The sequence below is a fragment of the Pseudoliparis swirei genome, chromosome 11 (genome assembly GCF_029220125.1).
Source record: "Pseudoliparis swirei isolate HS2019 ecotype Mariana Trench chromosome 11, NWPU_hadal_v1, whole genome shotgun sequence".
In the NCBI taxonomy this organism is placed as follows: domain Eukaryota; kingdom Metazoa; phylum Chordata; class Actinopteri; order Perciformes; family Liparidae; genus Pseudoliparis; species Pseudoliparis swirei.
In genome coordinates this window covers 13,324,085-13,338,260 of record NC_079398.1, presented here as the reverse complement: position 1 = coordinate 13,338,260, position 14,176 = coordinate 13,324,085, and the positions used below count along the sequence as shown (strand labels likewise).

General features: G+C 40.6%; 1 protein-coding gene across 1 annotated transcript in view; it reads right to left on the bottom strand.

Annotated features, from left to right (window-relative positions):
• The window catches only part of arhgef10 (Rho guanine nucleotide exchange factor (GEF) 10), a 46,475-nt gene that overhangs the window by 20,222 nt on the left and 12,077 nt on the right, over positions 1-14,176 (bottom strand). Inside the window, 15 exon segments of the mRNA XM_056426947.1 lie at positions 2,194-2,378; positions 3,092-3,237; positions 3,926-4,096; positions 4,608-4,700; positions 4,849-4,965; positions 6,124-6,303; positions 6,379-6,456; positions 6,552-6,664; positions 6,865-6,976; positions 7,493-7,609; positions 8,687-8,874; positions 9,376-9,432; positions 9,761-9,840; positions 10,098-10,134; positions 11,697-12,044. Of these exon segments, the coding sequence (XP_056282922.1) occupies positions 2,194-2,378; positions 3,092-3,237; positions 3,926-4,096; positions 4,608-4,700; positions 4,849-4,965; positions 6,124-6,303; positions 6,379-6,456; positions 6,552-6,664; positions 6,865-6,976; positions 7,493-7,609; positions 8,687-8,874; positions 9,376-9,432; positions 9,761-9,840; positions 10,098-10,134; positions 11,697-12,044 (2,022 nt within the window).

Genomic DNA, 14,176 nt, shown 5'->3' with positions numbered 1-14,176 from the left:
CTGAAGGTTTCTTCCCTTTTTTCCCCGTGAAAGGTTTCTTTCTATTTCTTGGGAGTTGTTCCTGATCCGATGTGAGGTCAAAGGTCAGGGATGTCGTGTGTTTACAGATTGTAAAGTCCTCTGAGGCAAATTTGTGATGTTGGGCTGTATAAAAAAAACAGAATTGAATATTTGTCAACACGCCTTTTCAGTATCTGTGTATAAATCAAACATGTAGTTTACATTTGAGCATCTGTAGACCTGTTATGAGTGTATGAAGGGGGTCTATGCTCGTCAAATAAGAAGACGCACATTATTTGATCGTTCCCTCAGACAAAACGTGCCACCATGTAACTCATTTCAACTCCCTGAAGGCTCTTTGTGAGAGTGCCAAATGCCAGGAGCTTTCAAACAAATCAAGCCTGCTGGGCAGCATCATAGGAAACATGCCAGTCATCCACACAATTACACAATTCCTAAAAACAAACATCATATCTACAGTGGACATACTGACTGAGCAACAGGGACACATAACTTGAAATGAAGGGGCTGCCTGGTGGACTGATATGCAGTGGAGAGACAAAGAGCTGAACTAAGCAGAAGGACATGAAAAGAGGTGACGTCATAGGCTGGAGAACCTTTTCATTGTCTTCTAGCAGGCACACAGTTGACCGAGAAACAATTCTCTCCATTTATTGAAAGTTCCTGGACAACGCACACGTTTGAATGCACACAAACCTTCACAAAGACACACACACAAAGCTGAAGCTGTTGGTTGGGGAATAATTAAATCAGAACGAGGGAACTGAGTGAAGCTCAGCAAGTTACTGTCATAATACACTAACTCAGCCCTGCAAAGTTCCTTTAAAAAATTCTACTTTTAATATAGCTCAGTGAAGTATCAGAGGGAGAGTGGGGGTTTTGAAGCACTCAGCACAAGCCTATTTATCTATTTATTAACCTCTGCGTTCTCCTTTTTTATGTTAATAACCTGTTTTTTTTAAATGTATTTAATACTGTATATTCTACCACCTTATGTACAGTGTGTTTTTTATATTTTTTCTTATTATAATAATAATAATAATTATTATTATTATTATTTTGTGTGTTTGTACCTCTGTTGAATTGGAGAGCCCTGCAAAACAATTTCAAAGTATCTGGACTGTTGGTCTAGGCACAAATGGAAAATAAAAAACCTTGAACCTTGAAAGAAGATGCGTGACAAGTGTGACTGATGTAAAGGTAAAAGAAAAAGGGTTCAAAAGGCAAATAAAAGAGGGGTCAAATATTTTGAATAATGGAAAAATCAAGCATGGCTGCTGACCACAACAACACATAAATAACACTAATTATTAAATGATGAATGTGACACCTGGCTGCAAAAGACTGCACATTATGTAACTGTATTGCATCTGTTAGATTAGAGGGAGATGGAGAGATTGACAGTGAGAGAGAAAGGGAAGTGGGTTTTTCAGTGGTAGTGCTTCCAGCCCTCAGCTTGACTACAACATCAGACCTCTGACAGACCAGGGATAGTACAGCATCAAAGCACCGCCCCTACCTCAAGGAGAAATCTACATTTGAGAATAAATACAGCAGTGCTCCCACCACAAAAATATAGACTTTCGTCGTGCCTCGAGTGTGTCTTTTAAAGTGTCTGAGCAGCTGTCGGCGCCCAGTGGAAAGACTGAAATCATTGGACTTGGACGCCAGCAGACCAGAGGATTGCAGACGGAAAAAATACACATCCGGGCTGGATGGTCTGAGCAAAACTGACACCATTTTAGAAATGTGATGTAACAACGACAGTCAAATCACTCTGATCACAATTGTATTTCTAATGCTGCAATTAATATTGATAGCTACATAGAGCATAGCTGATATAGCTATGAGCTATACTTTAAAAAACCCTAGACAACCTCTTATATGCCCAAGTTGTATAGAATCCAGCACAAGCATGGAGGTATGTACCCTTAATCAAAACGTTATAATGAATGAGTTATTAACCAGTCATCAAGCACATGCAGTTAACTGACCAGTAGATGTAGGCTCCCATCCCTAAGGCTCAAACCTCCATGGCCTACTTTGCTCTAACAACTCGACGAATTGAACTCTCAGATCTTTTCAACCAGACCTTGTGTCCTCAGAGGGGAAACAGCGCCACAGACAGGCCCACTGACTCAAAATAACAGAATATGACACTGTGGTTCATACTTGGCTTCGCGTTGATGACCACCTTCTCCCCAGAATGGGATGTTGGATAGCGACTGTTGTCGGCCATGTCCTCGCTGGATCCAAACTCCAGCACTTCCACAAAGCTCAAAGGCACACTCCACTTGAGAAGGAACTTCTGGTCGAGTGGGGCATTGCCACTGACACTCCCGCTGCCATCCGGACACCTGGACAGAGCAGAGAGACGAGGGTCATGTGACAAAGTGGCTCTGCTTCATATGGTTCTTAACACCTTGATTCTGGAAAAGAAATGTCTCATATATATATATATATAATATATATACCTGTATATATATATTATATATATATATTTGCACCATTTGCACGTGTGTGTATATATATATATATATATATACGTGCAAGAAAAGGTAAAAAATAATAATAATAATTCACATCAGGGCCGTTGGAAAGATAAGAGGAGTTAAATGTCCCTCATCTAGAAGATTATTTTTTTGTACACGTCAGTGCATGTTTCCCACATAACAGCAGTATGTGGTGACCACACAATTACAGGACAGGAGCTGAAAAGCCCAGGAACGAGGCTCTCCATGTCTCTTGGCTGAAGAGCAAAGCCACAGCGGGTACATATGGGTCCAAACCCACAGACTCAGTGTGGTCAAGAATCACCCAAGGTCAAACATTATCCTTCAGTTTAGTTTATTTTAAGACAGATTTTTACTGTCAGGAACTCTTGGTTCATCAAACATTTCCTTATGTGAATTATGCAAACAAGACCACAACAAAAATACACACACAACGATTAGTTTCTACATTTTTTAAATAGTAAAGAGATTACAGGATATTGTGGCCGAGGATAGGAGAAGGTGCAAGTTAAGGTACAGATTAAGAATACGTCCGTCTGGTTTGTGGGCAATCTTACCGGATATTGGGAGTGGCACACATGAGAACATCATTGAGCAGGAAGAGGCGTCTCTCCTTGGTTTTGATGATCTCACCCCGCTCATTGTAGACCGTCTCCACCATGTCGTCTGAGCGGATCAGGTAGCGGCTGCCATTACTCAGAAGCTGAGGGAAAGGGATGATAAGAGATGAAGTCAAGTCTTCAGCTAACAGCTCCAAGCTGCCCCAAGAAAAGTAGACCACAACGAGACCGAGAGTACTCACATCTCACTCGGCGTGACTGGTTCACACTAGAAAACTATCCTGGTGCATTTCAGCCTATGTATTATTTTACTCTCGGTACCTTGTGATCTCGCTTCTCCTTCCCCCATGTTTCCTGCCATTCTCACCTGTGAGACCATCCATTTTGGGTAACAGCATATAATATGTGGCTATCAACAAAGACTCTCGACAATACAGGGTATCCTGTAAACACATGTTTCTACACGCCAGAGTGGGTGGCTGCAGAAAGACAAATGATGTCACCTTGGAGAGAGCTGGTATTGTGTGCATATGTGCAAAGCCATGCGCTAAGAATACGCTATTCAAGCAAGAGAAGAATTGAAAAAAATGTGAAGCTCAAGTGCCGGATAGCCGCCCACACTGGGACAGAGAGAAATGCCACAGCATGTGCTAAACAACTTGAACGACATCAACGTGTGGAGTGAGTAAATCATCAACTCCAACCAATCTCAGGCAAACAAAAAGAAGAAGAAAAAAGCACATAAAATAACCTCATGAGTCAAGAACGCAGAGCGTCGTACTGTGTGATGATCGCAAACATGCACCTCAGGGCACACACACACACACACACCTTGTTGAGGTAGCGTTCGTTCATGGCCTTTGCAATGTGTCGGATCTCGCAGCGCTGGTCGGCTTCCCTCTTCTTTTCGTTGAGCTTCTCGGCCAACGTCTCCAGTTCGGCCAGGGCCATCTGCAGGGGCAGGCGGTCTGCGTGGCCCACTGGTGTGTTCTTCAGCATGTCCTGGTGAGGATGCACAGACACACTTTACTTTAAGTTTTTTTCCTTCATAAAAAAACAGTAACCCGCACAACTGTCCATACATCTGCATAATTGCATCCAACAGCAATTGAGAGCATGCTCTATCTTCTCATCAATTGTTCTTTATCTATAAAGCACACATCCTCATGATGGGTGTTTTTATAATAGAACCAATGCAGCATTGGCTGCATTTGGTTCTATTATAAAAACTGCTCTTATACATATTTATACAAAGAAAATAAAGCAATCCAGTGTCCTCTATGTTCTGAAGTTTTCTGCAAGAGGCAGAGGAAAAGTCAATATGCCAGGGCGAGATTAAAAGAGATCTGAGGAAACCATTTCCGCTGAGACCATTTCCCTCTTTGAAGAGAGAACTTTGAAAAACGAAGCTTGATTCATGTGTGTGGCACTCCCTCTGCTGGTCACTGAACATACCACACTGTGCTCCGCATACTGGAGTCAGAGATTACTGTAAAATAGGAATTCATCACACCTGAAGGAGCAGAATGAACTGTGGGAATCTCTGGATGGGTTTCATCATCAGGCCGTACAGCGTCATCCGGTCACTGCTGGTCTCCTGGCGATGCTGGAGGTGAGGAAACGCAATAGGACTTAAAAGCATGCCAGCAGGGTACTGAGTTGTATTTACCAGGCTTTTTGATGAAATGCACAATGTAAAAAACAAACAAAGACAACATGCGTAAATGACACTGTTCCCACGTTTTTTGTCAAACCTTGAGGAATTCCAGGAAGCCCGGTTTGGAGGCGCACGTCTTCCTCACCACGGCCATCGCAGTGCTGAAGTTGTTCACGTACTCACAGTAGGCATCCAGCACCATGGACTTAGAGAACTGTTGAGGAACATAGTTGTTTCACACATTAAAGCTTTTATTCGTATCTTCTTCAAAAATGTCTTCTTAAAGAAAACATTTATTTGTGGAAATAGTCATTACATTCCCACAGCCATAATTAAATCAAATGCTATATATATACACACTACCGTTCAAAAGTTTGGGGTCATCCAGACAATTTTGTGTCTTCCATGAAAACTCATTTTTATTTATCAAATTAATTGAAAATTGAATAGAAAATATAGTCAAGACATTGACAAGGTTAGAAATAATGATTAATATTTGAAGTATTAATTTTGTTCTTCAAACTTCAAGCTCAAAGGAAGGCCAGTTGTATAGCTTATATCACCAGCATAACTGTTTTCAGCTGTGCTAACATAATTGCACAAGGGTTTTCTAATCAGACATTAGTCTTCTAAGGCAATTAGCAAACACAATGTACCATTAGAACACTGGAGTGATAGTTGATGGAAATGGGCCTCTATACACCTCTGGAGATATTTCATTAGAAACCAGACGTTTCCACCTAGAATAGTCATTTACCACATTAACAATGTATAGTGTGTATTTTTGATTAATGTTATCTTTATTGAAAAAACAGTGCTTTTCTTTGAAAAATAAAGACATTTCTAAGTGACCCCAAACTTCTGAACGGTAGTGTATATATATATATATGTATATATATATATATACAAACATATTCTATACATACAGACATACATATATATATACACATATATACAAACACATTCTATACATACAGACATATATATATATACATATATATATATATATATATATATAATATACATACACATACATATGTATATATATATATATATATGTATATATAAATATATATATATATGCAGACACACACATACACACACGTTGGTGTTCTGTTGTTTTATGATGGGACATGAAGAGTGAGGTGACCTTTGATGTTATGCCAGGAGTCAATTTTTGCACAATAACAAGGAAGTGAAGTTGTGAGCATGACTGCGGGGATCCCTGGCTCTGAGTTACTCAGCAGGGGGGAAGGTGGACGACACACTATAATAGAACAGACTTCCATTTCTGCATCGACATGAGAGCATGCGTCTTTGACATAGAGTACGGCGTTGCTGCATGTAATCACACTTTAAAGCTCCAGTTTACCGATGCAACAAAGACATCCCCAATCATCTCCAGGCCGTCCCACTCAGCGACGCGGCTCGCCAGGGCGATATGGAACAGGAAGTGGCACTGCAGGATCTCACGCACACGATGGAAGGTCATCTTCAGCTTCCTGTCGCTCAGCAACCTCGGCTCGAGCTGGGACAGCGGCTTCTCATATTGCTGAGGAAGCAGACAATGAGAACGGTAATAACACACATTTTCAAAGTAGATTTGGCAACCACTGCACTTGCATACCTCTAATATCCTTTTCAGTGCATCCAGATAGTTCTTCTCACTCTCCAATATGGATCCCAATATGCATCTTCTCACCAGCTGTAGAGGAAACGTATCAAGTCATGTGCCACGGTTTTCTTAAACAGCAAAGAGTCACAGAACTTGGGATACAAGTTGAAAGGCATGTTATTTACCTGTTGCTGTGAAAGACCCGCCGGTGGCGGACACAACACTGGCTCAACATTGAAACAGTCCACCTCAATGAAGAGTTCAGACTCCTCATCCTCAAAACCGGCCGCCTTCCTCTCTGAACGATGAAGACGAGAGAGCAAGAAAAGGGCCATGAATACATAAACAAACAAGCCGACATGCCGAAGAGACAGAAATAGGTTATGTTGCCTTTTGATAAAATGCTGAATGTTTTGACATGTAACATAAACAGAAGAGATACGGGGTAATGTGTGTACAGCTCAAAGGAGTTGCTGTTTATGAGGTCAAATGACATACCATGACAGAATGACTTGGTTCGGATGAAGGAGCGTCCCTTCTTCACTGCAGCTTTGGTTTTCTCAAGTCCATCTTTAGTCCCTTCCCTAGCTGCCTTCACCAGCTTTTGCATCTTTGATGAGACATGATACAACATTATCAACATCGCAAAAATAACACAGAGTGTATATTTGTCTACCGCTAAGGCTAAAAAGCGACTGAACTCAGTTCGACAAGACAGGAGCAGTGTTAGAGTAGGGATGAAGATGAACGGCAGATTATGTAATGAAGGAGAGCAAAGTTGACCAGAGAATGACAAAGTAAGTGGGACATCAGCTGAAAGTCACAAAGTGCTAACTCTAAATACAGAATGACGGATATACAATATGCTTTCAGCTATATTTAATAATATAATATTAGATAATATTAGAACCCAATTGCTTCACAACTTCCAATGCACAAACATAAATTATGAGACAGGTCAATGCAGCAGACAAGGAGGCAAATGAGTTGAAGGCAAACCCACCACCACCACCACCACCACATCAAGTCATTCACACCAGAGCAGGGTGAGGGTACCGAGTCAGTGAGTTAGGGGTTGGGACTACTGACTAGCACAGGCAGGTGAGGTGAGCCTCAGGTCGTTTACCTTCTGCTCTTGTTTCTGTTTTAACTGCTGCAGCTCTACCGTTCCCACTGCATTTGCCATTAGATCTTTCATCTTTTTCTCATAGTGTTCTTTCAAGCGTGTCAGATCTTGAGAGAGCTAAACAAAAGCAAAGCAGGCATTACTGGTCATGGTTGTGGAATGACCTTGCACCTTTGATCGACCGTCAAACTCACTTTAATATATACTTTAATAAACGTGTTGCTTGGCTGCTTGTGACCCGATCCTCTTCCACAAACATATCATGCTTAACTCATTTAAACTGTGAATCAGGGGAAGATATGCCATTTCCCAAAGAGCATGCCTTCCCTTGATCTGATGTTCATGGGCATTTTGTTTCCACTAATGGGCCCCCTGAAATATGCACATACATTTGTGTATTGTGAACTTAAGTTATACACAAATCTGACTCACCTGAAATATAATATTCTAACGTTGACAGTTTCTAAACAATTGTTTCTACTCAAAATGACATTTGGTTTTAATTAAATTCCCCCCCCCCCCCATAATGTTCCCTTCATTTTGATAAATTCAACAATAGCTGCATCCATATGTAAATACACCTGAAATATGCACATACATTTGTGTATTGTGAACTTAAGTTATACACAAATCTGACTCACCTGAAATATAATATTCTAACGTTGACAGTTTCTAAACAATTGTTTCTACTCAAAATGACATTTGGTTTTAATTAAATTCCCCCCCCCCCCCCATAATGTTCCCTTCATTTTGATAAATTCAACAATAGCTGCATCCATATGTAAATACATATGTATCAACTTAACACATGAAATATACAAATTGATTTCTTTTGCCTGAAGCAATCATTAATATCTGACCACTGAAAACAAAAGCTGAATTCTCAAAACACTTCAGAGGGCAGCACGCTGATTGAAAACCAGAATCATTTCCCTCAGGTCTGCAGAAACAAATACAATATTGATTCCACATGCACGTACAAATAAACTGTACATCAGAAGATGTGTTGCTGGGAGAAGAGAGGACACAAGCCATCTTAATAAATCCCAAACAAACAAACAAATACAAATGAATTTCTGCTTCATCCCCTGCTGTTGTCCACCCACCTACAGATGTACAGTGATACTGAGACAAGGTGTGTGAGTTTAGTCTGTAATGCCGAGTATGGACTATGAGTTTGACTGTTCTACACACGTGGGTTTTCCTCTGGGTGGGCTTTCCTCTCATGAAGGCATGCGGCAGGCCGTTCTCGGAGCGACCTTCCCCGTCGCTGGCCTCGTCGTAGCTTTCGAACTCGCTGGAGCTCCAGCCGTTGTCGAGGGAGCTGTCGCAGCCGCCGTCCTCGCCGAGCTCCACGTCATCATAGATCATCTCATCTGGATCTGTATGAAACAACGAGGCAGACAGAGAACATGTCATTTAAGTTAAACACTAACGTTTGGAAAGTCAAAGTACCAACAGAACAATTAAAGGTTAGTGGCATAAATGTATATGCAGATAAACAGAAGAAAAATATACTGCACTCAAATAGAACAGAATATTACATTAAGTAATAAGTATTACTTACCTTTACAAATAAGTATTTGTAACAACATATATATCACAGGGCCTTCATGTTAACACCTTCAACACAAGTAGCAGTAAAAACTACTGTACTGAAATCACAAGTGTCACAAATATGTATAATAATCCATTGGCTATTGTATTGGACCGCAAACCACAATGTCAGCATAAAACATTCATGCAAAAGCCTAAATTAAGTATTATCATAGTTTTTGATCTTACAAGTGAGAGTTAGCAGCGCTGAGAGGCTTAAAGCTGAACAAACATACTGGCTTTATCAAAGGTAGGATTTATTTATTTTAAATAAGTGTTTTACAAACCTGTGTTGGAGTCAGAGTTCTCTCTGGGCACGTCATCGTAAATCACCTCGTCTGGATCTGAAGCATAAAAAAGAGCCGTTTACGACAACTAACACATGACTTCTCCCACCACACAACAAACAGGATGCAACGCCGAAGGCATCTGAAAGAAAAGCACACACAAGGGTCCGCTTCCTCAAAACAACAGCGAAGGAAGTGTCCGGGAAATCAGCAGTGTCAGAAGAAGAAAGAGAAACAAAGAAAGATAACATCCCTCTGAAGGCATGCAGTGTGTGGGCAGAGAGGCGAGAACAGAGAAGAGAAACAACAGCAGCATTCTTTCCATGAAAATGATGAATGCGTCCCTACAACAAGGTGTGTACTTGTTGTGGGTATCACTTCTTACTTTCCATCCACGCAGTGTTGGCAGGATCGGCTGCCCATTTAGTCAAAGCATCCTCTTCTCTAATAGGTGGATACTCTTCACTGTAAACATGCAAATAAACCACATTATAACAATGCAAACACAACAAACATGCTATCAGAGGCAGTGTAATGTCAGAAAACCAATTCATAGCTTAATGTTTCTGTATTATTAGAATAATATATATGACATATTTATGACATGACATGAGTATTAGTATTATTATCATTATTATGAAGTATACTTGGCATTCTCCTCTTATGATGTAGCTCTACATGACTGGTATAGACTTGCTCCAGCTGGTTCGTATGCCACATACCTGTCTACAGAGGTGGTGCCAGTCCCGACCACAGTGACTGAAGGTAAAAAGAGAGAAAACATTACCGAAAGAAACCCGACAACACATTAGCGTACGTTGTCAAATTCAAAGATGTACTGTGAATTTGAGCGTGTTTTTTCCTTTTGTAGAGTATTGTTAAGAGCATGCAATGAACTCAATAATACAATATGACTGAGAAATTATTATTATAAATTATGATACATTTACTTTTTAGAATATACCATCAATATAATTTCCCCCAGAAATCAGCACAAGCTCAAGCAAACAACAGGAGAATAACTTCTTTCCACGATTTTAAAACTCTGTTTTTTTCTCATTAGCCACCAGGTGTCACTGACAATTCTGTATCGCCTCATGAGATTTAGGAAAGAAGATATTTACTTTTTAATGTGATTCCACAGATTTCACTTCACCAATATACCGAATTATAAATTTCCAAGATGAGATATCCCTTCTGTTTTCCTTGGACCTCTAGAGATAACTGTCTGTCTTTGCTTTGTATATCAGGGCCATAACTTGCAGATGACAACACTGCAAACGTGTACAGGGTTTTCTACCTCTTCACACACACTACCATGACTTTCCAAACTCTCTTACTAGAAAGTCTTTTTCAATCTGGTGTGACCTTGCTAGGATAATGACAGTGTAATCAGACTCTTCAGCACGCCAGGCCACAGGCTCGCGCTCAGCTATTGCCAGTTTAAAGGAAACCGGAAAATCCTCGCAGATCTGTGGGGAGGGCTAAATTTAGTCCCTACTTCCTTGTGGCAAGGCTTTAGGAAAAACAGGGAAAGAACAAAGGACGGACAGCATTGACGTGTCATTGCATTGCTTCTCTATGTCTGAGGGCAGTGAGAAAGGAGAGGAGGAATTACAAGATAGCTTTATCTTAAATTGGATGTTTCAAATTAATAGATTATAATATTATAAAATAATGCTGACAATGTACAGAGCTAAAGCAAAGTCACTGCCAGACTGTGTACAAAGGTTGTTCTCAATACATGAGTGTAAATATGATTTGAGAGATGTTCATAAGTTTATTGTACAAAAAGCTAAAAAAGGGATTCAATGAAGATGTATTTCTATTGTAGGGGTCCAATTATGGAACAACGTTAAAATGGATGTAAGAATGGTCAACTCATTTTTGGTTTTCAAAAGGATTATTTATAAAACAATTTTCTAGGGTTATAAGTGTGATTGAAACGTATGTATATGGAAGATGTATGTATATATATATATCTTTATATGTATATATATATATATATACATATAAAGAAATAAATATATATTTTTTAAAGAAATATATATATATTTTTTTCTTTATTCTTTTTCTTTATTTTATATTAATTATCTGATTTATTTGATAATAAGAATTTCGGATAGGAATATATAAGCCTTTTTGCTTCTACCTATACCTTTTCAGTCTTTCTGTTTTGCATATTATATAGAATAATATTGTAATGTATTACAATGATTGACTGAATAAAATACACAACAACAATAACAACAAAATAAACATTGAAAGCCTCTGATCAACCTCATTATTATTTAATTAACTGGCTGCAGGCTCTACTTTACCATCCTCGTCCACGGAGAGGTGTCGAATGATGACGGGTGTGGAGTACGCCGGTGTGATGAGCGGCATTCCAGAGGGGGTGGCATAGCCACAGGGCACTGGGACTGAGTATCCTGAAGCGATGCCAACAGGGCTGGTGGGGATATCCTGTGATCCTCCCTGTGGCTCCGTTGGTGAGCAAGCGCCAGAGGAGGGTCCGTGCGGATGCTCATGCTGCTGCTCGAGCTGCTGCAGTTGGAGAGGAGTGATGTCAATCACAGAGTACGGGTTGGCTTTGCCCTGGGAGGGGCTTCTGGGGACGGCGTGAGGAGGGTGAGGGGCATCGGTGGACGCATCCTGGCCTTCACCGCCTGGGGGGGGTCAAAAAAAACATCACGAAATACCAGGTACAATGATATTGAAAAGAATGGCAAAAAAACATGATCAGTTTAGTTGTAATTAAATGATAATTCATTTGATAATATATATATATAACTTGACAAATATAGACAAAGATCAAAAGAGATTGTTTGTAAAGAATAATTTCTATATAATAACATCCCTATGTAATAATTTCCTTAAAAAAGGACACAAACCCTATAAGAGTCGTTTAATTCCAGGAGAAAATGACTGAGATCAGACCAAATAAATCATTATATTTGAACAGGGTGTGAACCTACAACGTTGGTATCATCATTACTCCTGTGACCAGTGAGTTCTACTGACACTGCCAAAAGACTTTAATTGCCAAAAGACTTTAATTGCCAAAGACGCTTCACTATTCATCTCATCATGCCGTGTAAACAGAGTGAGCCCACAGCGGACATCAGTACACGATGCCCCGCGCACTGAGAGTCAGGATCCCACAGTGTTCCCATCCTTCCTGCTGATGCCTCACTGCTGTCTTCTGAACAGCTCAGTACCTCGCTTATCAAAACTCTGTTCCTGGTTCATTAACCTGTTGGTAGAGCGTCCCATCAGACAGCAGCATTTGTCTTGTGATATTTGCTCGCCACCTTCACGCCACATAAAGTCAATAGAGAGCGATGAATTCCTCCTCCTCTGTGTGGATGGGACTTAACTGTGCTTCGTCTCCATGTAAACTAGAAACTGAGCAGGGGGTTCTGTATGATTATGGGGGGAAAAGATCTTTGCTTGCATCTTTGTTTCAGTTTTAGACCTTCTGACCCTTTTCCAAAGTGTGGTCATTCTGGATAAGCCTTTGCCAGCAGCTCTAGGGACAAAGGCAATGTACGGTACAATGTGGCATGTAGATTAGGGTACGATGTGGCATGTAGATTAGGGATGTGGCATGTAGATTAGGGTACGATGTGGCATGTAGATTAGGGTACAATGTGGCATGTAGATTAGGGTTAGATGTGGCATGTAGATTAGGGTACAATGTGGCATGTAGATTAGGGATGTGGCATGTAGATTAGGGTACAATGTGGCATGTAGATTAGGGTTAGATGTGGCATTTAGATTAGGGTTAGATGTGGCATGTAGATTAGGGTTAGATGTGGCATGTAGATTAGGGTATGATGTGGCATGTAGATTAGGGATGTGGCATGTAGATTAGGGTATGATGTGGCATGTAGATTAGGGATGTGGCATGTAGATTAGGGTACAATGTGGCATGTATATTAGGGATGTGGCATGTAGATTAGGGTACAATGTGGCATGTAGATTAGGGATGTGGCATGTAGATTAGGGTACAATGTGGCATGTAGATTAGGGTACAATGTGGCATGTAGATTAGGGTTAGATGTGGCATGTAGATCAGGGTTAGATGTGGCATGTAGATTAGGGATGTGGCATGTAGATTAGGGTACGATGTGGCATGTAGATTAGGGATGTGGCATGTAGATTAGGGTACAATGTGGCATGTAGATTAGGGTTAGCTGTGGCATGTAGATTAGGGTTAGATGTGGCATGTAGATTAGGGTACAATGTGGCATGTAGATTAGGGTTAGATGTAGCATGTAGATTAGGGTTAGATGTGGCATGTAGATTAGGGTACAATGTGGCATGTAGATTAGGGTTAGATGTGGCATGTAGATTAGGGTACAATGTAGGATTTTGAGACATGAGAATCAGAAACTCATGTCTCAAAACTAAGGCCCATTGAGATTTCTCACGATGATAGAAATGCGAGGCCTGTTTGTTCCCCTCATACATGCTTTAAAAAGGAAAACCTGAAAAAATGAGTGCAGCGTTGACGTCCCTGCAGTCCAACCTAATGTGTGAGTGTGGTAGAACAAGTAGAGCCGAGCCTTCGCTGCTGCTGCTGCTGCTATCAGGACTTTCAGTGATACAAGCCAGACAAACTCCCGCAGCAGGCAGCCAGAGATACAAGGTGTCATGAGAGAGAATGAGGGGGCTAGATTAGACGCAGATAATGTACACAAACACAAAAGGGGAACGCGAGGAATGTTTTGATCACTGTTATTTGCATCCAACTAATTTCCAAATACAACTGCAATGCAAAGGATCTTCTGCTAAA